The following is a 26,456-nucleotide window of genomic DNA, read 5'->3' on the forward strand; positions in this document are numbered from 1 at the left end:
TACTAATAATAGATATGGGGTTACTGGTGAAGGGTTAGGGAGTTCTGTTACATAGCAGAAGTGTACACAGTCACTTGACACCTTGAAACATTAGGATCAATGCTACACACAGCAGGCATGTTTAAGTGGTGGTGTTATGTTTCTCTAATCAACAAATGATGACTTACAGAAACATTGAAAATTGTACCAAATACTTTTTTCACTTGAATATATTTTCTGTTAAAAAAACAAAACAAAAAAAAACAAAGAACCTCTCACCATGTGATCATTCTGCCACATATTTGCTCTCCACTCATCGACTGAACACCTAGCACAGGCTACTGGCTCATTACATAATCTCTCTCAGATATGAGGAACCATTGTGCCCTAAACTGTTAATTTTTCATAAATTTAAATAATATTATAAGCATAAAATACATTTATGGTACAAAAAATTTAAGGATGGAATAAGAAAAGATAGCAACTTTAAATTATACATTTCTTAATGATAATAAATTGATTTACTTTGCTGTCAGCTGCTGCTGAGAACATGAAGAGTAAGAGTAAGAACCTGGGGAAAGAAATAAAACATGGCATAAATAAAAGAAAAAGTCCACGTCACATTTAAGGGAGGTGAGGTGACTTTATGATAGGTGCATTGTGTTCAAACCCTGCTTGGAACTCCTCTTCGGGTACACCATAAACTCATTTTCAAGTAGGTAAATTTTAACCCTTTACAACCTACCATCAGTTTACATATTCTCTATCCTGTTATCTATACAATTTCCTAGGGTGCTGATAAGGAGAATTTGTTTAACAATCAAGAGCTTCTCTTGTTAGTGATCATTTCCTTTATTCTCCTGACCTTAATGTGTGATTGCAAGGTGAAAATGGATGCTAGTCACTATCAGGTGTCAAAGGTCAAAGTGTTAAGAAGAAATAGAAATATTAACCAGGCCCCTGTTGTTCAAAGCTGGGTTAAGGTAACCCAGGGTTAATGTGAAATTTGATTTCAGGTCTGAAAACTTTAAGGGAAATTCAGTTCAAATCTTTTTGCTTGCAATTTGATCATTGGATGTTCTAAAAAGAATAGTGAACATTTTTCCCCAAAAGACTTTTGAACAAAGAAATAAAGAAAGCTGGATTAAAATGTAACTCTGGGTTAGAGCTAATCGGCCTTTGAACAACTGGGCCCAGGTGTTATGGATTGACACAACCCCAACAGAATTTTCAGTTCTATAGTCATGATGAACACAACAAAAAAGATGCAGATAACTGATTTTAAGATTGTGGAGTTAAAAAGGACTAATATGGCCTTATCATGCTAGGATATTTCTGATGTGCTAAGATGGAAAAAAGCAAACAGGCATCAATGAAACAGATGTAACAATAATAAGCCAAATAATATTATGATACAAGGTACCTCACCTTTGTTTTCCTGTTATACTGTGCCCCACATGTGTCATTATCAACATCAAAAGGTAAGTCAAGATCCAGTTGGTACTTGTCAGGATTGACTCTCAGGACTAATCTGTCTTCACCAACATCAAGAGTGGTGTCCTTAGTTGACTTCTGGATTGAATAGGAAAAATATGAAAAAGTTTAAAACAAAATGAAACAATATGAATGTACGCATTCATATCCATTTCTAACCACAACTCCATGAAAGCTCCAGGAAGGATACTGTAACAACAATATTTTGTTTCTATCTTTCATGAAGAAAACCAGGATTTCTCTCCATCACAAAGAAAAAGCAGTTTCCTTGGACACATCAATTCCAGCTCAGCAGACAGATGGTCTCGCTGCTATTAGATCTCTTGAGGTGCCCAATCATAGGAGCAGGATGTTTACAAGCTATTTATTTATATGAGCAGTTTCCTTTGAAGGAAGTATTAATCTAAGCCTGTCTAGTTTTCATTTTTAAGTCTTCAAGACTAAAACTCACAAACACTGAATTCTTATAAGAAAGAATAAATAATACAAGCAAGTAGCTTAAACTAATCCCATGAAAAGGATTAAAACTCACAAAATGTAATATTAACCCTTTCACTGCCAGAAGTGATCAGTATGTAGCCTCTCCCTACAATATTAATATATTATCCAGTAAACAGGTAATGAGAATACTCATCTTGATCTAACACCAAGTTTTGTTATTAGCTTTCAAGGAAATGTCTAGCTGCTAGAGGGGAGAATTAACAATCAGATCTTGGGAGTTTAAGGGTTAAAAAGAGAACAAGAAACTTTCAACACCCCAAATAGCACATCACATCACAGTTGTTTGTCATCTCCACCCTGATAAAAAGTTATTTGTCCTTACTCACAATTCCTGGGAGGTTAATCTCAATGACCAAAAACTCTGGTTTTCCATCTGGTGGCTCCCTTATTATATTATACTTTGGAGTCAAGGCCCTTGATTTGGAGTCCTGTACTACCTCAATCATTTTAGGTTCTGCTAAGGAGGAAACAGAGATAAAAAGTAAATAAAGGTGCACCGCAGTACAGCATTTTTAATGTTTCTTAAGAATGATAAATAATTTTGAAAATTCACTCACTGTACAGATAGTTTGTGTATACTGTAAATCTAGTGTGGTTACTTCCATAACATTAAAGTAACCACACTTGATCTATGGTATACACATTAGTGTCCAGGGAAATTGCGAGCAAGCCATAAAATAAATTAGTTTTTTGGGTAAAAAAAAAAATGATGAGAGATGATTGATAGCACCAGCATTTATAATTATCATCATCATCATCATCATTGCTATTATTATTAATGGTAATAGGACTGAGTGGTGTCCAATTTGGTCTGAATCATACAAGTGATTACCAAAATCAAACAACCACCAAGTGGGAATCCGATTTTTTAATCATGAGCATGATTGCAGACAGAATTCAATAACATGAAGTCCTGTTACCAATCAACCATAAACATTACAATTTCCGAAAAAACAAAAATACATCTACATCCACAAACATTTTGAAAGGAAATGATTTCTAAAGTTAATACTTCCTCCATTTTGGAAATTCTCCAGATTTTCTTAGGATAAATGGTTGTTGCTATGGTTATTGTGATCAAATCTGTGATTGGTGGATTTAGCTGAGCATACTTGGTGTGATTGGCTCTAAAATACTTAGTGAAAAATAAAGCAGTACTGTTATATAATCATATCCTCCCTGCTTTTATCATGATAACTATTATCATGAAATAATTATCTTGGGTATTTGCAACTCTTGATCTAGTTTTAAAATATCTTTTTATTAACCTCTTATTCTAAAGCTCAAAAATATTTTTCCATTTCTTGACATTTCTCCTTTTTATTAATTCTTGTTCCTGTTTTAGACCAGACCCCAGCTTCTTCACTGCTGAGTTATTATTCCCCAACCTTTTCCCTAACAGAACTACAAGAAGTAAAGTGTTGAGGGATTGGTTCATCTTAGCCTTGTGAGCCTGGTGGCCTTTAACCCTTTAATTCCCATGAGTAACCAAGACAGAATTCCTCGTTACCTTATCATACAAATTCAAGAAAAAAAGTTAAGAGAATGAAAAAAAATATAAACTAAAGGATTATTAGTTGATCCACTATCATATTTTCAGAACTAACATCATAAGAATTGTGTGGCAGTCAGTAAGGAGAATTACTAATAAGATCTTGGGAGTGAAATTGCGAGCAAGCCATAAAATAAATTAGTTTTTTTGGGTCAAAAAAAAAAAAATTGATTATATGTACATGTAGTAGAAATTGAGGTACAATATGATGAGAGATGATTGATAGCACCAGCATTATCATCATCATCATCATCATCATTATTATTATTATTAATGGTAATAGGACTGAGTGGTGTCCAATTTGGTCTGAATCATACAAGTGATTACCAAAATCAAACAACCACCAAGTGGGAATCCGATTTTTTAATCATGAGCATGATTGCAGACAGAATTCAATAACATGAAGTCCTGTTACCAATCAACCATAAACATTACAATTTCCGAAAAAACAAAATACATCTACATCCACAAACATTTTGAAAGGAAATGATTTCTAAAGTTAATACTTTCTCCATTTTGGAAATTCTCCAGATTTTCTTAGGATAAATGGTTGTTGCTATGGTTATTGTGATCAAATCTGTGATTGGTGGATTTAGCTGAGCATACTTGGTGTGATTGGCTCTAAAATACTTAGTGAAAAATAAAGCAGTACTATTATATAATCATATCCTCCCTGCTTTTATCATGATAACTATTATCATGAAATAATTATCTTGGGTATTTGCAACTCTTGATCTAGTTTTAAAATATCTTTTTATTAACCTCTCATTCTAAAGCTCAAAAATATTTTTCCATTTCTTGACATTTCTCCTTTTTATTAATTCTTGTTCCTGTTTTAGACCAGACCCCAGCTTCTTCACTGCTGAGTTATTATTCCCCAACCTTTTCCCTAACAGAACTACAAGAAGTAAAGTGTTGAGGGATTGGTTCATCTTAGCCTTGTGAGCCTGGTGGCCTTTAACCCTTTAATTCCCATGAGTAACCAAGACAGAATTCCTCGTTACCTTATCATACAAATTCAAGAAAACAAGTTAAGAGAATGAAAAAAAATATAAACTAGGGGATTATTAGTTGATCCACTATCATATTTTCAGAACTAACATCATAAGAATTGTGTGGCAGTCAGTAAGGAGAATTACTAATAAGATCTTGGGAGTGAAAGGGTTAACTGTGGTAGCTTGTCTCAGTTTCAAAAGAATAAAGGGAAAAATTTCCAGACAGCCCTATACTATTGTGAAACAAATCTGTTTTCCCAATGGCAATGTATTGTTTTTGTCGTTATTTTCTCTATCCAAGAACTGAATGCATAATGTAGTATGGGGCTGTTCGGAAACTTTACCGAATAAAGTAACAACAAGTATTGTACGCTGCTTGTGTAAAACTGGGTTAGACCACTTGCAAATCACTGGCCCAAAAGGTTTAAATAAAAAAACTTTGCTTCTAATACTACCTGGTTTTGAAAGTGGTTTTTTTTCACTTTCCATTTCCATTATTACTGGTTTACTTTTGCTCCTTATGCAATGGGGCTGAAGAACTCCTATGCATTTTTTGTTCTTCAGTACAGTCCATTTCCTTTCTAGTTCCATATCATATTTACTTTCAAGTCCCTCAAAAACAATTGTCAAGAAGAAGCTTTTGAAGAGTTCACTGTTTTGAATCTTGTTGTAAAACGTTGGATTTATAACCACATCATATGCTGTGCAACCTGAAATGAGCAAAAGAGCTTTAGAAATATCACAGTTTAAAAAAATAGTGAGTGGAGAGCGCTTGAGTATGCAAGTATGCGGATTGCTTTATTAAAGTGGCACACGGCATCCACAACAACAGTAAATTAATATAAGACTACGCCTCTGTAAAGAAAAGAACATTCAAAACATAGGACCCTCACCTTGGCCACGATTATCAACTTCGACATGAGGTTCTCCAAGACTCATAGGTACACGATATTGAGTAGGGTCCTCAGATTCCAAAACTTCAACTAAAGTTTCCTCCGTTACATCTTTAGCTGGAGGGATTTTCTCTGAAGTACAAATATTGATAAAGACTTTCTCTTCTTTACTGTTTCGCAATTTCATAACAAATTGTGGAGTTGGTACAAATTCGTGCCTATCAGGAGGTGCATTTTCTAGCTTTTTGGCTTTTTCTAACAACAGTTTCTTGTAGAATTCGTCTTCTAAGCTAACACTATCCTCCGCCATCTTTAATTACTCATTTCACTGCTGGCTCTCTTAGGCATGAGTTTTGTTGGTACCGTCCGCTGTTTAGTATTGCAGGCCATCCAATATGGCGGGAAAAGGGGCTATTTGAATCAAAAATTCCCAAGTCTTGATAAAATATATTTCTTTAAACCTGACAAAGTCGCTTCTTCATGAAATGTCCGATGAAAGTGACAGATTTTCCCTAACGGCTGAACAATATTTAGGTAAGGTCACCTGGTAACTTGACAGACTACGCATCGCTATAATTGACACTGTCAGATGTTTGTCCGATCATGACAACTGGATAAACAATTTCTCTCTTCTGAGGTATAGGATATGTTTCTCTTTCAGCGAAGTGCCACGTACTGACCTACCTTCAGGTAAGATATGCAGATGTATAGCGGAGGATGTGTTATGCAGATTGTAGGTTGCAAGGAGCAGAAAAGAGTTTTTGTGGGGTTCCATTACTTGTATAGCTGAGTCACTGTGAGTCTTCCCACCTCTTCACAAATGTTAAGGAGATTGTGTTATTATTATTATTATTATTATTATTATTATTATTATTATTATTATTATACATTCAATTCACCATCTCTTGTTTGATTGGCTGAAAGCATACAGTGAATTTTCAAAATCAGTGCCTAGGATGTCATCTAACTGCAGATTGTACAATAATCATGTCGAGGTCACTCAAGGTCATGGGTAATCATCAAAGTGGTGGATATTTACCGAGCAGCTTTGAGGCTAGGCCAATCAATACCATCTTTTCTATTGATGTTTTCATCAAAGTATTATGTATTCATTACAGGTCAGGGTCACAAGAAGTTTAAATGGATGTTAAAATTGATACTCAATTTCTCTAGTAATTAGCGAGCACTATTACAAATGATTAGGTAGGAACTGTATTTTAATGTTTATTTTTCATGATTTATGTTTTAATTGTATCTGACAGGATGCAGTTGCACAGCTACTGGAGCATAAAGAAGAGAATCCAAGGGTCATTCCAGCTCGATTTCTGAGTGATTAGTGAGTGGTTAATGAAATTCATTTATTTGTTGTATGATTTATTATCCATTTGTATAGTTATCATTGTTTTCATCATCATAATTTTCTTTTTTATTTTTATTAATTAAGTAATAGCTGTGGTACTGTAGTCAGGTGTTTGTTACTGAGATACTGGAATGCCTTAAGCACAGCCTTATTTTTTCTTTGGCTATGGTAACCTCTTGAGGTAGCATTATCATTAATTTTTTATTCAGCATGTTGTCATCAATTGGGGAATAGTGCTACTACTAAGAAAATAATCAATGAATCTTTTCTGCTGTCTCCTGAGGAACTTGATTGGTACAGAATTCTTTAAAGAAACTCCAGGTAGAGAAAGTTTTGTCCCTGCAAATCATTCTCTAGTGTCTAATGTATCTATCTACTGTCTTTCATAGCTTCAGGAGTGTTGTGCAAGGGAATCACACTCTATTCAGGGAGTACAGTTACATCAAGAAGACACCTCACAATATTGCCTCTTTTATCAGAGTGTTTTGGAAATGTTTTAGACATATCGGAAGGAATGGAGGTATGATAGAAAAAAAAATTCAGAGCTTGCATGGAAATAATATTGAGTCTGTAAAAGTTGTTGTGTCGTTCTTGTTTTCCTTTTGATTTTAATTTGTTCCTTTTTTTGTGTATTGTCAGTCGTAGTTTAATTTGAAGATGGTGAATTAGTTCCTAATATAATTTAGCCTATATTATGAGTACTGTATTTCCTCAGTTAATCATCAGGCACATATTAAAAATTTTTGGCCAGTAGGAGGGGTGTTTGTTGAAGGAAGGGGTGTTTGTTGAAGGGAGGGGTGTGCTTATTAAGACACTATTAACCTGAACTGATTCTACTTTAGTTGAATCCTTAAAAGATAGAAAGAAAGTTTCAACAGGAAAAAATTTTTCTTCTGTTTCTACCTCTTAAGAGAAGTGAAGGAGGAGGGGGCATTCATTTAGGGGGAGGGGGCATTCATTTAGGGGGAGGGGGAGGTTGTTTGATATTGTGGTCTTGGGGGGGGGAACCAATGTTCAGGGGAGGGCACTTATTCAAGGAAATGCTGTATTTAGTGTCAACAGTTATTCCTGGTGAGACTTAAGTTGATGGAAAACTTCTAAGACTAAGTATAAATAAACAAATTATCGAGAGAGCTTTCAGTGCCTGGTCTGCATGCACTACTCTGCAAACAAAAAGAAAATGGGCAAACATCTTAAGGGAGCTAATTTTTTATTGACCACAGATTTGTTATCTGCAAAGGAATATCATTCTCTAGTGTGCCTGTTGTGCCCTGATTTTCCATTTGAGCCAGTTCAGAAGACAGCAAGGTGGGTTATACATGGATCACTAGCATGCTGTTCTTTGTCACTCACTTTAGAACTAGGTATCCTTTAACCCTTTAACTCCCAGTAGTGATTAATATGTAACTTCTCCTTATAATGTTAATACGTTATCTAGCAAAAAGGTAATGAGAACACTCAAACTTATCAGGTGGAAGTCTATATCTTGATCTAACACCCAATTCTTCCAACTAATTTACAAGGAAATGTGTAGCAGCTAGAGGGGAGAATTGACAATCATATCTTGGAAATTCAAGGGTTAAAACATCTGCCTTTTTTCAGGATTATTTTAATGGAAGATGCTATGGATTGTCTGATGTCATTTCCAGATTTTCTTTATGCTTTCCAAACACAGTTCTTTTATGAGGGTAAGTTAGCAAATAGTAATCTTGACTATTTCAGTCTGAAGAGGTGAAAATCTTATCACATGTTTGCAAATTAAAACTACAGCAAATTTGATTGTCTCAGGAGATGCCATTTACACACAAACCTAAACCAAAACTGAATTGCAATCTGGGTTAATTTGCTCTTACATTTGTTTAGCTTTAGTCCTCTGTAATAATTTCCCTAAATAGATATTATTCTCTATTTACCTTTGTCTTCATGGTGGTTTCATAACTTGAGTAATACATTTTTCTTTTTTTGAATAGTTTTTGCAATTGAATTTGTGTTTGCCCTTTATTTTCGGCAAATCCCATCTAGTGGAAACATCACCTTGCTTTTCACCCTTTGTTATAATGGACTTCTAATGGGGCTTACTTATGTGGAGAGGGGGAAGGTCTGCAAGACTGCATTTGACCCTGTCTCTGGTAAAAAAGAAAAAAAGTAATTTTTTAGTAATGAATAAAACATTTTGGTACATGTTTAGCTCCAACATTCAATAAGATTCTGTTAAAGGTAATCGTACACTTAATCCTACTTATTCCTTTGATTCCAATTGAGCAATGCTTATATATTTTGACATAATATGTTAAAAATTCATCCTCAAACCTCATTTACAGTTATTTTTGTCCAATCTTTTTCACCTTCTTCATTTCTTCACTTTGACATTCTTCTGATCTTTGTTTTTTGTGGAAATCTTTCCTTTAAATGTTACCAGTCCATACCTCTAAAGAAAGGCTTGAAAGTAAAGTTGATGTTGATGTGCATAAATTCTTTTCTGACAAAGAGTTTTTTTTACAGAGTTTATAGAGAAACTTCACAGCACTTATCAAGCCCTGATATCAGGTACTTATAGACCTGGTCAGATAGTGATAGTGCCAACACTGTCCAGGCCCACTCAGCACAAGACACAGCAGCCTGCACACACTGCACCAGATGCTGCTCAGGTCAGTCCTGAGGATGGAGTGGAGGTTCATTCTTTCTTGGAGGCCATCCTTCAAATTATTCATACCAGCAATGGCTCCTTCAGGTATACTCCTTTCTAAACTGTTTCTTTTTTCTCCCAGATCCATGGCAAATGTTTCAAATCTTTTTACTTGACGAGCAAGTTCCCAACTTTTATCATCTTTCTTAGTCCATATGTGTATCTGTACCAGATGTCTTTGATATTTCTGATCTTAGCTACTGCTTTTCTGCCTCTACTTTTCTGTCAAAAAACATTACGCTATCGACATTGTTGATCCTAGCCGTATGTGGGACACGTGTCATTAGAACTTTGTAATAGACCCTGATCACCGAAGAGTCTTTGTGGCTCAGTGGTAGAGCATTGGAGTGCAAATCTGAAGGTCTGAGGTTTGATTCCTCATGGGGACTCAGAATTTTTCTTTGTCCCACACTCGTGACAAGACGAAAAAACATCCTTCTATAAGTATGACATTTGTCACTCTAAAGCCTTATACAAACTGATTGCCTTACATTGGATTGACTTTTCCTGAAATCCAAAATAGAGCCTTGAGGCTCAATGATTTAAAAACTTTTTTCCTATTTTGAAGGAATTTACTGTAGTTTGAAAATCATTCTTTCAGTTGTCCACCTGTTGAGGTCATTAAGGAACTGTTATCATCTGTTGAAAGAGTTACTTTTTATGGATTTCTTATTGGCCTTGCAAAACACCCTGGAGTCAATAACAATGTTGGTAAGAGGAACCACATGTCACTCTTTTAATGCAAAAAAGCCTTTTTATAAAAAGGAAGCCTGAGTGTAAATAGCTATTAGTATTGGAGTTCACTTTTATTTATAAATAAGTTCTTATTTCTATGTGAAAGGAGCAATAGAAAGGCTTGCTTTATTTAAACACAATAGGGTTTAAAGCTCAAAGCTTGTGGGGTCTTGTGATAACGAGGCTAAAGCTGATTTGGAAGTATACTTTTGGATTTATGTAGAATGATAATACAATGCTCCAAGCTGCAACCTTTATGGCCACTCTGACAGGTACAGAAAATTATTTGACACTAACTTTAAATTATAACCCTATTTTCATTGTTGTTAACAGCAACCTTACCTGATAAATCAGCTATCATGGAAGAAACTGATCAGGAATTGAGCAGGTTTGATATTAATTTTGTGTTTTTGAATAGGGCATACTTTTATTGAATATTAGCCCTTTACACCCTAACATCAGTTTACGAGTTCTCTATACTATTCTCTATATGTTCCCAATGCTACTCACAAGGAGAATTTACTTAATAATCAGGAGCTTCTTAACATTGTAATCACTTCCTTTACTCTTATGGCCTTAATGTTGATCTAGGGGTGACACTATTTGGAGAAACTGGATGTTTATCATTCCTTGGGTTTAAAGGGTTAAAGTACAAAGCAAAGGAATCAGTTATAAAGAAAGAAAGTTTTTAACTTAGCAAAAGAGAGCTCAGAGGAGAAACAAGCATCCAGCCTGAAGAGCAGGAGAAAGCTGGTGACCAAGTTGCCATTTTTTAAATTTTGATTTCTAGTATTGGTGAAATAGTGTGGTTGGACTTAACTAGAGCAATCACAGAAAGATTTTAAGCCAAGCCAATGCATTCCTGGATTACTGTTGAGAGTCAGTTAAAAATAACCCCTAGTAGAGAATGAATTAATCAATAATAATTACTAGTTATGGTTAATTAATAACTATTTGTTGATGATTAATTCATTGTCAGAATTAATTTCCTCAAATTATTTTAACAGTCCTTCAACCAGACCAAAATCAGGCAGACCAAAAAGTGGAATTCCTAATACTACCAAGAAGGCTCTTTGAATTTGTTCATGATTAATTGGTTGATGCATATAATAGAAAAAAAATGGACATGTAATTTCATGAACTGTAAGTATTGTATATATCTTTTGTGTAAGATAGCTGAATATTTAGTGTGAGACCATACTTTTTGTGGTCCTGAATTAAAGCAATTTTAGCAATAAATAAATTTGGATTGTCAATTATCACAACTCTTCTTTAAGTGACAACCAATGTGTTTAACTTTAATCTGGAACTCTTTATTTTTATTTTTGTTACGTTATTGTATGATGGATCTTTGCTTTTGGAAAAAAACAACAAAACAAACAAAAACAGTTAAAGTTAATTGATTTTTTTTCCTTAAGAATGTTAGTGTTTTAAGACTCTCTTTTATATCTAGCAAATGCAGTGACATGCGTACAATATGTATTCATTGGAGTCTAAATTCTTTGGACATAGGCACCTCTAACAAAGGACTATTTTAATCAACATTTGACTTCTAATATTATAAATATTTAATTTAGTTTTATCTGCTATTAGGTTTGCTTAATAAAAGCCCTTGATTTATTAAAAAAAATGAAGTTAATTATCCCCATGTTGCTCTGCTTGAAATGAACTTTTACTGTTCATTTTAATGTCAGCGTGTGATTTGTCCTTTGCACTTATCTGCCTTACTGATCAAGTTTTTAGAGACACTTTACCCTTTAACTCCCAAGATCTCATTAGTAGTTCTCTTTACTGTCTGCCAAATGAATCTCATTATGTTAGTTTGGAGAATTTGGCATCTGATCAATTAGTAATCCCATAATTTATATTTTTCTTTATTCTCATCACTTGTTTGCCTGATATTGTATAGATATCGTAAGGAGAAATTCTGTCTCGGTCTTCTTCAGAGTGTCTGATGTTGTTCACGGATTTTTTTAAAAAGTGTGTCCAAAATTTTAAAGAAAAATCTTTATGCCATGATGCTAATTTATTCGAATATCATCTTAAAGATACAATTTGGGCCCGGGGTACAATTCACGACGACATTCCGATCATATTTGGGGCGTCCCAAATGAAATGGAGACTTAATGAACACATACAATCTTAAAATTAAAACGAACTGAAAATAGTAATCATGCGTTGTTTTTAGTACCTAAAGGGTAGATCCTCGTGCTGGATATATAGGCGGAAAATTGTTTTAAATCATACTTTGGCCGTGAGTATGTGAGTAGCCTTGATGTAGCATTTTAAGGTCGACTAAACGGTACAGATGAATGATATTTGGTAAAAGCGAAGAAAAAGAAACATCTTAATCACCCCTTATTCCCACTATGGTCAATTCTTTTTCTTTTGTGAAGCTCTAACATATAAGAAAAAAGTGACAAAAACGGTTAGAGGTTCTTTATTAAGGCTATGCTGCGTTATATTTATCAATATTGTGCGCTATTTCTTGGGTATTCTTGCCCTTTTTTTTCTCACAAAAAAACAAGTCTTCAAAGACTCGCCAATATCTCTTGCTAACACTATGACGTACAAAACTTACTCCTATTAAATTGAGCAGAACTTCTCTAGATGAGACACCAACAAACTGCCTCCTATTTCAAAATTTGATCTTCACCATGTTAACATCAATGATATTGATATTTGATCTAGTTTCATATTTTTTATATTAGTTCTAATGGGTTCTAATCGATGATTTATAAAAAAAAGGGATGTAATGTTTTTTATCGTTTCTTTAGCAAAGTTAACCTTTTTGTATTCCCTGATACAATTCCCCCCCCCTAGGGGGGGGGGGATTTTTCTTCCAGTCAGTGACACTGTCCTTCTTTATCCTTCGTGACCTATGTAAATGCATGGAGCAAAGTCAAACAGAAGCCGGCATTGAACTGGAATTTTCGTTCAATCTCAATGTACGTGGTCAGTTTCCCTGTAATTTATCCACATTATATCCATTGTGGCCATCCTTCGTTGCAAATGCTAGGGAGAAATTACCAAATGGTGATGAATCTTGAAGGAACAAACTGTTCCCCTCACTCTGATTTTTTCTTTCTTAAGTGTCAGTCTTTTTTTCGGAATTAAAAGACATGCCGTCCTCTGTAACTTGTAGATTACTTGGGTCTCAAGTATAATGTTATTCACGGGCATTTTCCCTGCATCTGTACAATATCTCTAAAATGTGCATTGTGTTGTTCATCTTGAACGCGATATATCTCTTTTTCATTTCGTTTTCATTTTTGGCCATAGCTTATCTATAACAGAGAATGAAATCGGATTAATAATGTTACAGAGTACAAATATCCTGCGATACTGTACGGTTATTTGGACAGTTGGTTGTTTTGGACTGTTAAAAAAACCTGTTTAACCAGTCGGCTGCGCGCGCAACGCTTCTCTATCTGCTTTGCTTTTCCCGCCCTATGAGAAATGAGCCAAAAGAGTTACCAGAAAAAAAAGCAGTTGGATAATAAATAACTTATTGGACGTTTTGGAGCGTAGCATCGCTGAGTATTTGTACTCGTTGTTTGTATTTTAACAAGCCAGTAGGGCAAGTCAAAATACGGCACAACTTGTAAAAATACTCAGCGATACTACACACCAAAACGTCTAATCAGATACATGTAGCTGATAAGAATCGTAGCTAGACTTCCTTTCCTCTCATAGGGTTGCTTTGGTTTCGCTTTTTCTTCGCTTAACCGCAAAGCGTCCCATGTTCCTTATTATAATCAAGCGTCGTTCACAACAACAGTTAAATGTCATCGACCATTAAATGAATGTTTTTTCTCTAGTAAGCATCTTGCCATTTCGTTTCAAACGTTTTTACCAGCACTCAGTGCTCCAGGGTTAACTATTGAAATAAAAACTACTAAGAGAAACTCTAAAAAAGCATGCAGAGAGTTCGTTGATTTTTCACCTTTTATTTTAGTCATCCTCTTGATGGTTCATGTTCGATTTTCCCACCTGAACTTCCTCCATCGCAATACCATAGTTCTCATATACGTCCAGAAATGCTAGGTTGTGGCTTCGTTTATTTCGCTTTCTACAAGCCTGAGAATAAAAAACAGAATTGATACAAGGAATTGTAATGTGGTAGTTTTATTATCCCGCTTTAAGATAATGGAATCGCCCAAACTTCGGGAGCTTTTCCTTGTCCAGTGCCATACGTTCCGATAAAGCTAGCCAAACAAGGTTACATGTATCTGGTTATATATTTTTTATAGCTGTTTGAGATTATTTTAAACAATCTTACAATCTGTGCTTCATCAAACACTGTAGGTTATAAGCCGTATTTTCTTAACGCCGCTCTAGTTTTTGCTAATTTGGAAGCTACATAACGTTTCAGGGTAACCATAAGGGCGTTTCATGACAACGTCCGTCGTTTCCAAGGATCCTAGTCAACCTTTGCCGAGGTGCGTAGCTGTAGCAGGGCCGCTCGGTTACCTGTGACCCCACCACCCCTTTAAGAGATAACTCTTTTGTTATTCAAATGCCTGTAAAACATATGATCCAAGTGGCGAAAACGTGCTAATCTGAGGAATGAGCATAGCACGAACCTTATTTGATGCTTCACACTCAATTCATAAGTTTTTCTCTCGTATGGATACGAGCCCGATGCACAAGGTACAGATGCTGTATGGCCAATAAACGTAGGGCGCAGGGAATTCGTAACCGTGAATCTCCCTTTGAAAAATTTCTTGTTACGCTCCTAACCTCGCCCATAAGTTTGTTAACATACGGCAAACCACAAAAATATTACGATTATCGACGCAAATCGACGAGAAAGTAAATGCAAATAATTATAATACTGATAACGTTAAGAGGCGATGACACAATTTACGTGACCTGCGTAGTATACACAGGCGAGGATGGACAAGGATATGGAAGATCGAGAACCGTTATTTAGATAAAGGCCTTTAGATTTTGGCACAGAAAACGGTGGATTTCACGGGGCTAGTATACCATGCGTCACTGTTGATTGCGTCTCTGTTATTCCTTTTCCACCCTATTAGATTCTGCAAAAGGGATCTCCGATTTGGTAGATGTCTGACATCTGCTACTGAGGTCAGAAGATAGATGTTAAAATTATTTTTCTTTGGCTAGGCGGATTTAAAAAATAATTGAGCTCTTCTTTACTATTTTGAATATCAGCTCCCATCCATAATAACTTGATCTTACCAAAAATATAATCACAATTGCAAGCAGCACCATTACTCCCAAGACCGCAATCGCAACGAACAACCAGCTGGGCAACGTTTTTTCTTCATCCCCAGTTTGCTGTTTTGTGCTCGCCTTTTTCTCGACTTGAATCTCAGTAAAAGTGTAATCTCCTATCTCTCCTTTGTTACTTGCTTGTGTTAGTGTTTCTTTTACATCAGCGTTCGTCACCTTCGAATTTTCTTTCGTGATAACGTTAAATTCACATATAACACTACCTTGGCGGAAGGCTATGATTTCCACTCGAACAAACAAAGTTTTATATCTTTCTTCGAAAACTCCAGTTAGTAGTTCACGTAGTTTTAAAGCTAAAGTTTTGAATTCCTTGCTAGAGGAGTCTCCAAGGTTATTGTTGTACACCTCGTCTTTTAATGTCGCTGTGACTACAAAAGCGATCTCTTTCTCAGCAGTTGGTTTTTCTGTCTCTGTGTCTACAATAACAACATTCGTTATTTCTAAGTCTCCAAGCTTTTCCCCGAGTGCGTTTCGAATCATTTCTTCCGTGACGTTGGAAGCTCTGGAGACGACGACTGTTATCTGGCAGTTAATATTTTCACCTTTACTAAACCGTTCCACAATGGAGTAAGCAAATTCCCTGCCGATATTTTCTTCAAGTGCTTTATCAACTGAATTTTTTACTTTCTCTGAAAGAGATATAAACTCGTCTCCATGTTCTTTTTCATAATCCACGTTTGTGATTACAAATTTCACGGTAAATCGCTTTGTTGTTCCTGGATCAGGAGTAGTTGGCGGACTGATGGCTGTTGATGAAGTGATCAACGTTAGCTTTGTAGATGAGGGTGTTGGTGATAGGATAGAGAACACACTCTTGGACTCATGTGGTAAAGATGATGAAGTAGGCAGGACACGGCTTGAAACGGAAGTCCGAATGGTGGTCAACCTGATAGGACTTTTTTTAAAATCTTGGATCGAGGTGACTGTTTCCTGCGTTGAATCTGAGCTTGATGGACTAAATGTCAGTTGCAGCAAGGAGCTTGAAATAATCAGAGATGACGAAGATGCAGATGTAGAATATGGGACAGTACTAGAATTTGAAGTCGACAAACTTGTTGTCTGCTCTAGTATGGAACTCGATGATGGCAAAATAAGAGAAGATGTGGTGTAAGGCACACTACTTAAATCTGAACTTACAGAACTAGTTGTTTGTTGTTGTGTAGAACTTGAGATTGTACTAGAGTTAGAACTCAATGAACTTGTTGTCTGCTGTGGCGTGAAACTTGAAATACTCGCTAATGACGAGGTAGGGGAAGATGTAAAATAAAGTACACTTCTAGAATCTGACGTTAATGAACTTTGTGTTATTGGCACCATGGAACTTGAAATCTTCGAAAGCGTCAATGTTGGAGAGGATGTGGAGGAAGGCGAACTTCCAGAATCAGAAGTTAATAGACTTGTTGTCAGTTGCAGTATGGAGCTTGAAATACTTGATGCTGATAAAGTTGGAAAAGATACGAAATAAGGCGTACTACTTGATTCAGAACTTGATGTACTGTTTGTCTCTTGTAGAACAGAACTTGAAATACTCGAGGACAGCGAAGTAGAAGAAGATGTAGAATAAAGCGCACTACTTGAATCCAAACTTGATGTACTGTTTGTCTCTTGCAGTACAGAACTTGAAATAGTCGATGATGGCGAAATAGGAAAAGATGTAGAATAAGGCGTACTACTTGAATCCAAACTTGATGTACTGTTTGTCTCTTGCAGTACAGAACTTGAAATAGTCGATGATGGCGAAATAGGAAAAGATGTAGAATAAGGCGTACTACTTGATTCAGAACTTGATGTACTGTTTGTCTCTTGCAGTACAGAACTTGAAATAGTCGATAATGGCGAAATAGGAAAAGATGTAGAATAAGGCGTACTACTTGATTCAGAACTTGATAGACTTGTTGTCTGTTGCATCATGGAGCTTGAAACAGTCGATGATGGCAAGGCTATAGATGTAGAATAAGGCGTACTACTTGAATCCAAACTTGATGGACTTGTTGTCTGGTGCACCATGGCACTTGAAATACCCGATGACCTCAAGGCTGGAGAAGATGTAGAGTAAGGCACACTGCTTGGAACAGGCAACGTCGATATGATTTTTGATGATGTAAGAAAAGTCGTGGTGTCCGATACTGACGATGAAGAACGTGAGGATTGTCTTCGTGATAAACTCGAAACATCCAACGGAGAGAAAGCTGAACATGAACTGTAATAAACCAAACTGCATAGAGAGGAAGATCTAGTGGACGATGTGGAATAATTCGCGCTGTTTGGGGCTGTTGTTAATGAAGGTACGAGTTGTTCCGTGGTAGCTGAAAGGTTACCTGAATGTAGTGTTGTTGTACTGATTGATTGTTCGCTTATCAGGATGGAAGTTGAGACATTTGATAAAGCTGCGCATGCCAAGGAACTGCATAGAGAGGAAGATATAGTGGACGATGTGGAATAATTCGCACTTCTTGGGGCTGTTGTCAATGAAGGTACGAGTTGTTCAGTCGTCGTAGTTGTAATATTACCAGAATGTAGTGTTGTTGTACTGTTCGATTGTTCCCGTATCATGGTAGAAATTGAGACATTCGACAAGGCTGCGCATGCTAAAGAATACACGATAGTACATGAATATAATCCTGGCGTGGAAATAATCAGAGATGACGAAGATGCAGATGTAGAATATGGGACAGTGCTAGAATTTGAAGTTGACGAACTTGTTGTCTGCTCTAGTATGGAACTCGATGATGGCAAAATAACAGAAGATGTGGTGTAAGGCACACTACTTAAATCTGAACTTACAGAACTAGTTTTTTGTTGTAGTGTAGAACTCGAGATAGTACTAGAGTTAGAACTCAATGAACTTGTTGTCTGCTGTGGCGTGAAACTTGAAATACTCGCTGATGACGAGGTAGGGGAAGATGTAAAATATAGCACACTACGAGAATCTGACGTTAATGAACTTTGTGTTATTGGCACCATAGAACTTGAAATCTTCGAAAGCGTCGATGTTGGAGAGGATGTGGAGGACGGCAAATTTCTCGAATCAGAAGTTAATAGACTTGTTGTCAGTTGCAGTATGGAGCTTGAAATACTTGATGCTGATAAAGTTGGAAAAGATACGAAATAAGGCGTACTACTTGATTCAGAACTTGATGTACTGTTTATCTCTTGTAGTACAGAACTTGAAATACTCGAGGATGGCGAAATAGGAGAAGATGTAGAATAAAGCGGACTACTTGAATCCAAACTTGATGTACTGTTTGTCTTTTGCAGTACAGGACTTGAAATACTCGAAGACGGCGAAGTAGGAAAAGATGTAGAATAAGGCATACTACTTAAATCAAAACTTGATGTACTGTTTGTCTTTTGTAGTACAGAACTTGAAATAGTCGATTCGATACTGTTCGATTGTTTCCGTGTCATGGTAGAAGTTGAGACATTCGACAAGGCTGCGCATGCTAAAGAATACACGACAGTACATGAATATAATACTGGCGTGCTTTTTGACTCGTCCAGAATTGTGGCTGAAATATTCGGCAGTGACGAAACTGGTAATGATGGGTTATGGGGTGTGTTACTTGATTCCAAACTCCATGTACTTGTCGACTGTCTGAGTGACATAGTTGATGTATTCGACAGTTTTGCTTTTTGATATGACGTGGAAGCATACCTAGTGACTGAAACTGATGGTGATGATTTCTCCGTCGTCGTAGCTGAAACAACTGTTGATTGTGCCCTTTGCAACGTAGTAGCTGAGGTACAAGGGAGCGAGGTCGTTCCGGTGCTGTTTCCTAAAGCCCCTGTATGTGAAAAGACAACAGCATTGTAAGTCAACAGTTCCAAGTTAGAAATACCATCTTTTGATGCTGGATTGATCTGGAATAAACCTATATTTTTACCCCTGAATAAAATTTAAGATTATAAGAATATGTTCCCCGATAAGTACAGTCTCAAAAAACAGCAAGGATTTGAAAATATCAGCGTTACAGCGAAGAGTTTACATATTACAAGTTTATGTAATTATATCTTAGTCCTTTTACTTTAATTAATGTACAGCCGTCAATCTTTATTCGAAAACACGACATTGTGGTACCTTTAACAGTTGACGAAAAATATATGCGACTCAGATAAGTCATACCCAGTTTTGAATTGTAATCCTGGGTTAGTGCTGCGTCTCTCTCAAACAATGGGCCCTTGAAGAGCCTTGAGGTTTACAACCAAGTCGAAAAGCGAAGGCGAATCAGACTTAAGTCAGAAGACATTTACACATTTGTCAATTTCGGCCGGAAAGAAAACAGAAATATTCAGGGAGGAGTTTATTTAAAAAGCAATTTCAATTTGTGTGTAAGCCGACTAAAAGGCCTTTAAAGGTTATCAAATTCGGAACGGTAACAAATGTTTTCATGCAAATAATATCTACAGTTTCACAGCTGACGAGGTCAGTAACGCGGAGACAAAATAATACCGTTTGTTAAGAGATTCACATGAGATCCCGTCAGACAACTGTCATCACATGCGTCATTTAATCATAAAAGGACACAACAGATCCGCCTTTTAATCTTCTGAGAATTTTATAAATACTGAGTTTCTCGGAAAACTGCCGGCGGAAAATGAGCCAAAATTCCTCTCACGTATCACACGCTCCTCCAAAACACGAAACGAGTGAAATTTAGTGCGCGACGTACATAGCGGTAAAAACAGTGGGTAGAAATTTTTAACTGCGATGGATAACATGGACATTGAATTTTTATTTGTTTCGAGCGTGGGACAAAAAGGAAAGGATAACGAAGATAAAGTCGAAAGAGGGATTAATTCTCTGACTCTTGTGGACGTTCTCAAACTGAGATAAAATTAACTGCTACAATTAGGACATTAGCTCAATAAAAATTTCGGTCCAAATCTAAGAAATGTGGCGCGTTAGGTTAAAATATTCGACCAAAATAATTTGAAAGAGATTGTAAACCTCTTGAGGAGATGGAATCAAAGAAAAGGGAGAGATTTATCATTTTATTATTATCCGGAACAGGTTTCATGGACATTAAGGCTTTACGCCTTGAATGCAAAAACTGGGTGACTTCATAAATTGTACCGCGAATCTCGTGAAAAAACCTTTTGGGCGATTAGCAGTCATACAATACAACTGGCGATTATCATTATAAGTATTTTGATAAAATCAACCCTCTCTGCATGTCTTCAAATCGAACGCCTTTTTTTAATGTACGAATAAAAATTGGCGAGAATATGTATTTTATGGCATATAATTTCAAACTGAAAGTGACTTTTCAGACAAATGACTAACGCCGCTATGAATGGTAAGTACTAACACGAGAAATTTTGAGGTAAATACTCACCCACGGACAAATTCATTTGCCCGCCACACGTTTGACGATTCCTATATGTATATGCTTCATATGAGTTAAGATTATGGAAGAAAACCTGCTGATTCGATGACGAGCATGCACTGGCGTTTTCTATTTTATTTGCTTCACGCGGAATAAAGAACCTTTCCGTTACCTAAAAAGCAATGAGGGGTCTTCACGAAGACAGGGGACTCCGATTGATTTATGGAAAAAGTACACATACATTCAAAATGCCTAATCTCTGTGGTGTTCGTGAATAAATAACAAAAGCATAATGCGATAGTGGTCCTCCTCTGTTGTGAAATGGGCTCTCATTTTAGAAGTGTCTGTCGCAATTGCCTGAATTTGCAACTTACAGCATCTGTCAAATTATTCGTGCGGTCGAGAAAAAAAACAACTGGAAAATTCTACTTCTTATTGGGATGGATGAACTTAAAAGAGAGACGCCAGTTTGCCATCTGATCACTGTTTTTTTTTTTCAAAGAAAGTAGTCCGGGTATTTTTCAGTTGTTTGTATTCTGTCCAGTGAAAATCAAAACTGGAAAAGCGATATCGCTCTGGAAAAGCCTCTTTATCGATTCTACATTTTCTATCACAAAAGTCCCTCACCTTCGGAGATGAAAAGGCCACCTTTAAAAAAACAACAGACAACTTTCTCGACTTAAAACGACCGAACTCAGCGGAAGGTTCAAGCAAAAAAAAAAAAAAAATTATGCGATGCAGAAACATTGAAAGCGATAAGAATGGATGAGGTTGTAGTAGAAACAGAAGCCATCTTACCTGCATTAAAACCGAAGCGTAGACCAATGAAAAATACGACAAAATAAGCAATTTTTGAAGCCATTCCGATATTTTTCTGCTGATGCAATGCCTTAACACACTCGTTTCGAAGGTGGACGTTGTACTGATTGTACTCGTAGCTGTATAAATAATCCTTAAGATGATCAATGAGCTCATTTAGCACGTGGCCAGCTCTGCTCTGCTCTCGATATATTCAAAGCCTTACACGCCAAAATAACCAGTTGATGAACTAGGAAACTTCGAAACTTCAGAAATACTCTTCGATCGTAAATCAAAAACTTAGATCACAAAAATTTAGAAAGGAGAAGCGCAATGAGATGAGAGGTATGTTCCATCTACTTTCAGGCGCCGTCTGTGAAATCAAAAACCGATGTTCTGTGTGACATAGATGACACTGCATCCGGCCTCGTTGGGATGTTTCCAGGAAAATAAATTTGAGAATTGTCAAGTATGTTGCTCCTTATTGATTTTATCATATAGAATTATTTGGTAAGCTCGTCACGGGCGATGACAGTCACGCCATTACACCTTAAGACGAGGTCATGTAAGGCAGCTTCACCAGAGTTTGAGTTCAGCTTTCACCAGTTTTTTTTCACCAGGATGTTAGTTTTTTTTCAAAAGATGCTTTCAACATATTTTTACACAGAAATCGCATTTGTGCCAACTATATTTGCTCTTACAGAAGTATCTTTCCCTCGCAGAAAAATCAAGTCAAGAGACGAGCCTGATCTGTGAAGGTCGTAGACCTTTGATGAAATGAATTTACCTATGGCTTTCTCACTTCAAAATCTTGCACTTGTAATGCACGAGTTAAAAACATTTGAAGCAGTTAAAAAAAACATCAAAACTTGCTATTTCTGTTAAAAATAAAAAAATAAAGCCACTTTTGGTCTGAAAATAGGCATGGAATTTAATCTTTTTTACCCAGATCTCTCGCGAAAGAATGCTATTTTGCCACATACACACTTCGTGGGATGTTATGACGTAACGGCAATTCTGAGAAATTTATAAAAATCGTCAGAGTTTGAACCCGGAAAATATTTAGTCACGTTTGACGTGTTTACACGTAAATGAAGAGTTGTGTAAAATGTGAAAAACCAAAAACTTAAAAAACACTCTTGCAGGGGTGGGGTGGAGATGTACCTAATTGAGAAGGTCACAGGGGAGGAGTAAGTAGCAGCAAATACGCGGCTAGTATCATTTAGCGTTAGCAAGGCATGTCTGACACATTTTTTTGTGCGTTACACTTTTGAGAATTTTTGCATTGAGAAGAATAGTGTTCCTGACCGTCATGTGGTTGGTTGCGTTGTTTTAGTTTGAGTTTTACCTATCTGATTACATATCAGACATTGGTAGAAATCAAATCCTTTACAAACTTGGTTGATGGTTTTCACCGTTATGCCCTCGAAACTAATGTAAAATCCACTGAGGTAAAACCATTGAGGTAATCGGATAGTCTTCAGGATTACCTCATTCCATGGTCTACAAATAGTACCCGCAGTTATTTTGCGGGTTACGTAATATTTTTTCTACGCTTCTTTGGGGCGACAAAAAATTTGAGTGAAGCAGTAAGTAACATGTCTGTTCGTTTAATATATTGAATTATTGAATAAAAGATTTATTATTCCACTATTATCATTTCATTTTCTAGAATTTTGGCTTCTAGTTTTCGAAATACACCTAACGGCCTTGAATAAGCAACACGTCAATCGCCTAAGGCATAGTTAGTAGAGGAGTTAGTTAGTCTCCTCTACTAACTATGCCTAAGGCAAGGAAAAAGTTGAAAACAACACAAACGAATCTTTGAACCGTCTAACTATAAATAGCTTATAAAGGAATCCATATTCATATGCTTTTCCGACACAGAAGTAATTAGCAAACCATTAAGAACGCACAGTATTTTCCCAAGCATCGTGTTTTATGGTTTGACAAGGGTATCAAAATGTCACACGACGATTAAATTAATTTCATACAAACGGAACAGCTTTTCAGCTCGTCATTTTGACGTTGCACAGGTCTGGTGGTCTGAAATGGGGACATCTGAAAAACATTTCCTTCTTAAGTGTCAACGGCTAATTGCAGTCTGAGTAAAGTCCCCCACAAAATGTTGTAAAGCGCCATGAGCTGATGGATATAGCGATATGAAAATCCTTCATTATCATCATCACTATTAGTATTATTATTATTGTTATTATTATTCAAATCAGAAAGGAAAGTGGGAAGGAGTTTTTAAGGCCAGAAAAAAAATGTGACGCGGCGTGAATTTTACCGAAAGGCGAGCGTGATTCGTGAATTTATGATCAAGCACGAAGCGTAATTTGTCTTCTGAAATATGCGTGACCCGTGAATTATTTTCTTTCATTTCGTGAAAGCCTCAAGGTTTCCCTGAAACCTCGCATAAAAGAAGAGAGACTTGAGGTTTGTTCTTTTGAAGTTGAGATGTCTGAAATGGTGTTTTAAAATAAACGTGACGCGTGAATTTTTCTAAAATATGTGCGTGAAACGGGATAAGTATCCCACCTCCTCCGGCTTCATTTTGCTACCCTCTGTGAGATTCCTATCTCACTGCGAGGTAAGCACTCATCACTTAAAAAAATTGATACTTATGTGTATTCGTTATTTGATTACTTTTGGAATTATAATTTTCCTAATTTTGGCAATTTTTGTTTCCTCTTTCGTCGTTCTTTTAAGGCGTGATTAAGGTTAGATGTAGAATCAGCCGTTATCACCAACGATGAAGAGTATTACGATTATTTTTATTTATTTATAAGGTATTATTTAACGAAAATTATGCTTGTCTGATATCTGCCCCAAATGCATAATAATCTGTTTGGCTATTTCTCTTATTCCAAAAATTCCTTCAACTCGAGATAAAACTCCGTTCTAGAAAGAAAAGTTAATAGATTTGTTTATTTTTTCAAGTATCGTATTTGACCCGAGAACTGCACAAATAGCTACGTTAGAAACTTTTTAGATAGCCGAGGTACAAAAATTGCACACATTTAACGAATACTTTTTCAACAAAGGAAGTTTTTCCAAGGTATTTCCTCTGCGGAAACATTTTGCTAAGGAAATAGTTTCCTTCGACTTTTTTTTCTTTTTTTTTTTTTTTTAATATTTGTTGTTCTTAATGTACCAAAAATGCCTTTTGTGAGGACTCTGTCTGATTTCCAGGGTAACAAACCTATTGAAAAATAACAGCTTTGACACTTGCGTTAGCAAGGCATGTCTGACACATTTTTTTGTGCGTTACACTTTTGAGAATTTTTGCATTGAGAAGCATAGTGTCCCTGACCGTCATGTGGTTGGTTGCGTTACATATCAGACATTGGTAGAAATCAAATCCTTTACAAACTTGGTTGATGGTTTTCACAGTTATGCTCTCGAACATAATGTAAAATCCACTGAGGTAAAAACATCGAGGTATTCTGGCGGATAGTCTTCAGGATTTTGCTCTAGTCTTCATTTTGCTACCCTCTGTGAGACTCCTATCTCACTGCGAGGTAAGTACTCATCACTTAAAAAACTGATACTTATGTGTATTCGTTATTTGATTACTTTTGGAATTCAAATTTTCCTAATTTTGGCAATTTTTGTTTCCTCTTTCGTCGTTCTTTTAAGGCGTGAGCTGTAGAATCAGAGGTTATTATTAACGATGAAGAGTATTATAATTATTTTTATTTATAGGGTATTATTTAACGAAAATTATGCTTGTCTGATACTGCCCCAAATGCATAATAATCTGTTTGGCTATTTCTCTTATTCCAAAAATTCCTTAAACCCGAGATAAAACTCCGTTCTAGAAAGAAAAGTTAATAGAGTTGTTTATTTATATTTTTTCAAGTATCGTATTTGACCCGAGAACTGCACAAATAGCTACGTTAGAAACTTTTTAGATAGCCGAGGTACAAAAATTGCACACATTTAGCTAATATTTTTTCAACAAAGGAAGTTTTTCCAAGGTATTTCCTCTGCGGAAACATTTTGCTGAGGAAATACTTTCCTTTGACTTTTTTTTTTAATATTTGTTGTTCCTAATATACCAAAAATGCCTTTTGTGAGGGCTCTGTCTGATTTCCAGGGTAACAAACCTTATTGAAAAATAACAGCACTGACACTTCAATTCATGCGGCGTTTGTGCTGTTTATATAGTGATTATAAGATTTCGCTACAGACAGGCAGAAGGGTATGAAAATAATATTTCATTAACGAGCTTGGGATGGATCTGATAGTTATGTTTGTTGCGAGGTTGTTAACAATTATGTCTGTCAATGAGATTTCAAATACACAGAGGTCATATTACTTTTTTATATGAAAAGGAAGAAAAAGAAAAAGAGAAAAAGCTCTGTTAAATCCTAAGATGAATAAATATAGCAACCCGACGTGGTTTGCTTTATTTGCTTTGATTTTGCTGATCCTTGATTGACATCGGTTTGGTCGAACATTCACACTTTTTACTAAAAAATTCGAGACAATTCACTCATTAAAACACCCCGCTAGGTGCTTTATTGCTTCTCGGGGAAAGACAATTGGTAACCTGGAGACACCGAACAATAAACAAAGTGGCTGGAACGCCCTTCTCAACAACCAAAACGAAGAACAAGTATTGATTTAAAGAATAGGCGCGATTTGCATACCTCACTAATGTCCTGAGAAATGTCAACAACCACGGAAATGATGCAGTTGGCAAAAATAACTTTGGGAAGATCCGAATAGCGATTGCTCAACCCGGTGGAAAATTGATTATGCGACTAATTTTTTAACAATAGCACAAAAAAAGAAAGGCATATGTAAAGCTAATACATGGTTCCGTTACCAACGAGTCTCCAGTAGCGAGACTCAGTTGGTTACGT

The 26,456-nt window shown here is 36.2% G+C and overlaps 3 protein-coding genes across 7 annotated transcripts; 1 reads left to right on the forward strand and 2 right to left on the reverse strand.

Annotated features, from left to right (window-relative positions):
* Positions 1–116: 116 nt before the first annotated feature.
* Positions 117–5,809, reverse strand: LOC113675487 (PIH1 domain-containing protein 1). Of its 4 annotated transcripts, none has more exons than XR_016180494.1 (5): positions 5,415–5,809; positions 4,977–5,231; positions 2,297–2,428; positions 1,408–1,551; positions 117–550 (listed from the first exon to the last, which is right to left on the reverse strand). XR_016180494.1 is itself a non-coding variant. In XM_027192082.2 (5 exons), exons 1-5 carry the CDS (start codon positions 5,722–5,724, stop codon positions 512–514), a joined length of 879 nt encoding a protein of 292 aa, XP_027047883.2. In that variant the 5' UTR covers positions 5,725–5,809; the 3' UTR covers positions 117–511. The 4 variants fall into 4 exon arrangements, 2 of the variants coding, with proteins under 2 accessions (XP_027047883.2, XP_089041264.1); XR_003446606.2 differs by having other exon boundaries at positions 2,297–2,431; XM_027192082.2 differs by having other exon boundaries at positions 2,301–2,431.
* LOC113675433 (centriolar satellite-associated tubulin polyglutamylase complex regulator 1) lies at positions 5,783–11,825 on the forward strand. Its single transcript, XM_089185136.1, has 10 exons — positions 5,783–5,948; positions 6,076–6,104; positions 6,677–6,750; positions 7,164–7,294; positions 7,998–8,082; positions 8,377–8,462; positions 9,277–9,505; positions 10,062–10,171; positions 10,529–10,583; positions 11,203–11,825. Exons 1-10 carry the CDS (start codon positions 5,900–5,902, stop codon positions 11,270–11,272), a joined length of 918 nt encoding a protein of 305 aa, XP_089041262.1. The 5' UTR covers positions 5,783–5,899; the 3' UTR covers positions 11,273–11,825.
* A 794-nt stretch (positions 11,826–12,619) lies between these two features.
* On the reverse strand, positions 12,620–21,717 carry LOC113675495 (uncharacterized). 2 transcript variants are annotated; one of them, XM_089185135.1, is made up of 5 exons: positions 21,583–21,717; positions 19,122–19,242; positions 15,404–17,579; positions 14,142–14,275; positions 12,620–13,482 (listed from the first exon to the last, which is right to left on the reverse strand). In XM_089185135.1, the coding sequence occupies exons 1-4, from the start codon at positions 21,644–21,646 to the stop codon at positions 14,150–14,152; spliced, it is 2,487 nt and encodes an 828-aa protein (XP_089041261.1). In that variant the 5' UTR covers positions 21,647–21,717; the 3' UTR covers positions 12,620–13,482; positions 14,142–14,149. The 2 variants fall into 2 exon arrangements, with proteins under 2 accessions (XP_089041261.1, XP_089041259.1); XM_089185133.1 differs by lacking the exons at positions 19,122–19,242; positions 21,583–21,717 and having other exon boundaries at positions 15,404–18,830.
* Between the last annotated feature and the right edge of the window lie 4,739 nt (positions 21,718–26,456).

This window comes from Pocillopora damicornis, chromosome 10, assembly GCF_964200805.1.
Source record: "Pocillopora damicornis chromosome 10, jaPocDami1.2, whole genome shotgun sequence".
In the NCBI taxonomy this organism is placed as follows: Eukaryota; Metazoa; Cnidaria; class Anthozoa; order Scleractinia; family Pocilloporidae; genus Pocillopora; species Pocillopora damicornis.

Bases quoted from the DNA above. Each gene is read 5' to 3' on its own strand.
- LOC113675487 (XM_027192082.2), bottom strand. From the start codon at position 5,724: ATGGCGGAGGATAGTGTTAGCTTAGAAGACGAATTCTACAAGAAACTG. The intron at 1,552-2,300 runs GTGAGTAAGGAC...TATTCAATCCAG, and splicing joins AGATTAACCTCCCAGGAATT to AAGTCAACTAAGGACACCAC. The intron at 551-1,407 runs GTGAGGTACCTT...TTCTTTCCCCAG, and splicing joins AGTATAACAGGAAAACAAAG to GTTCTTACTCTTACTCTTCA.
- LOC113675433 (XM_089185136.1), top strand. From the start codon at position 5,900: ATGTCCGATGAAAGTGACAGATTTTCCCTAACGGCTGAACAATATTTA. The intron at 5,949-6,075 runs GTAAGGTCACCT...TTTCTCTTTCAG, and splicing joins AACGGCTGAACAATATTTAG to CGAAGTGCCACGTACTGACC. The intron at 7,295-7,997 runs GTATGATAGAAA...TATTGACCACAG, and splicing joins ACATATCGGAAGGAATGGAG to ATTTGTTATCTGCAAAGGAA.
- LOC113675495 (XM_089185133.1), bottom strand. From the start codon at position 18,772: ATGCCTTATTCTACATCTTTTCCTACTTCGCCGTCTTCGAGTATTTCA. The intron at 14,276-15,403 runs GTAAGATCAAGT...TTTTATTCTCAG, and splicing joins CAATTGTGATTATATTTTTG to GCTTGTAGAAAGCGAAATAA.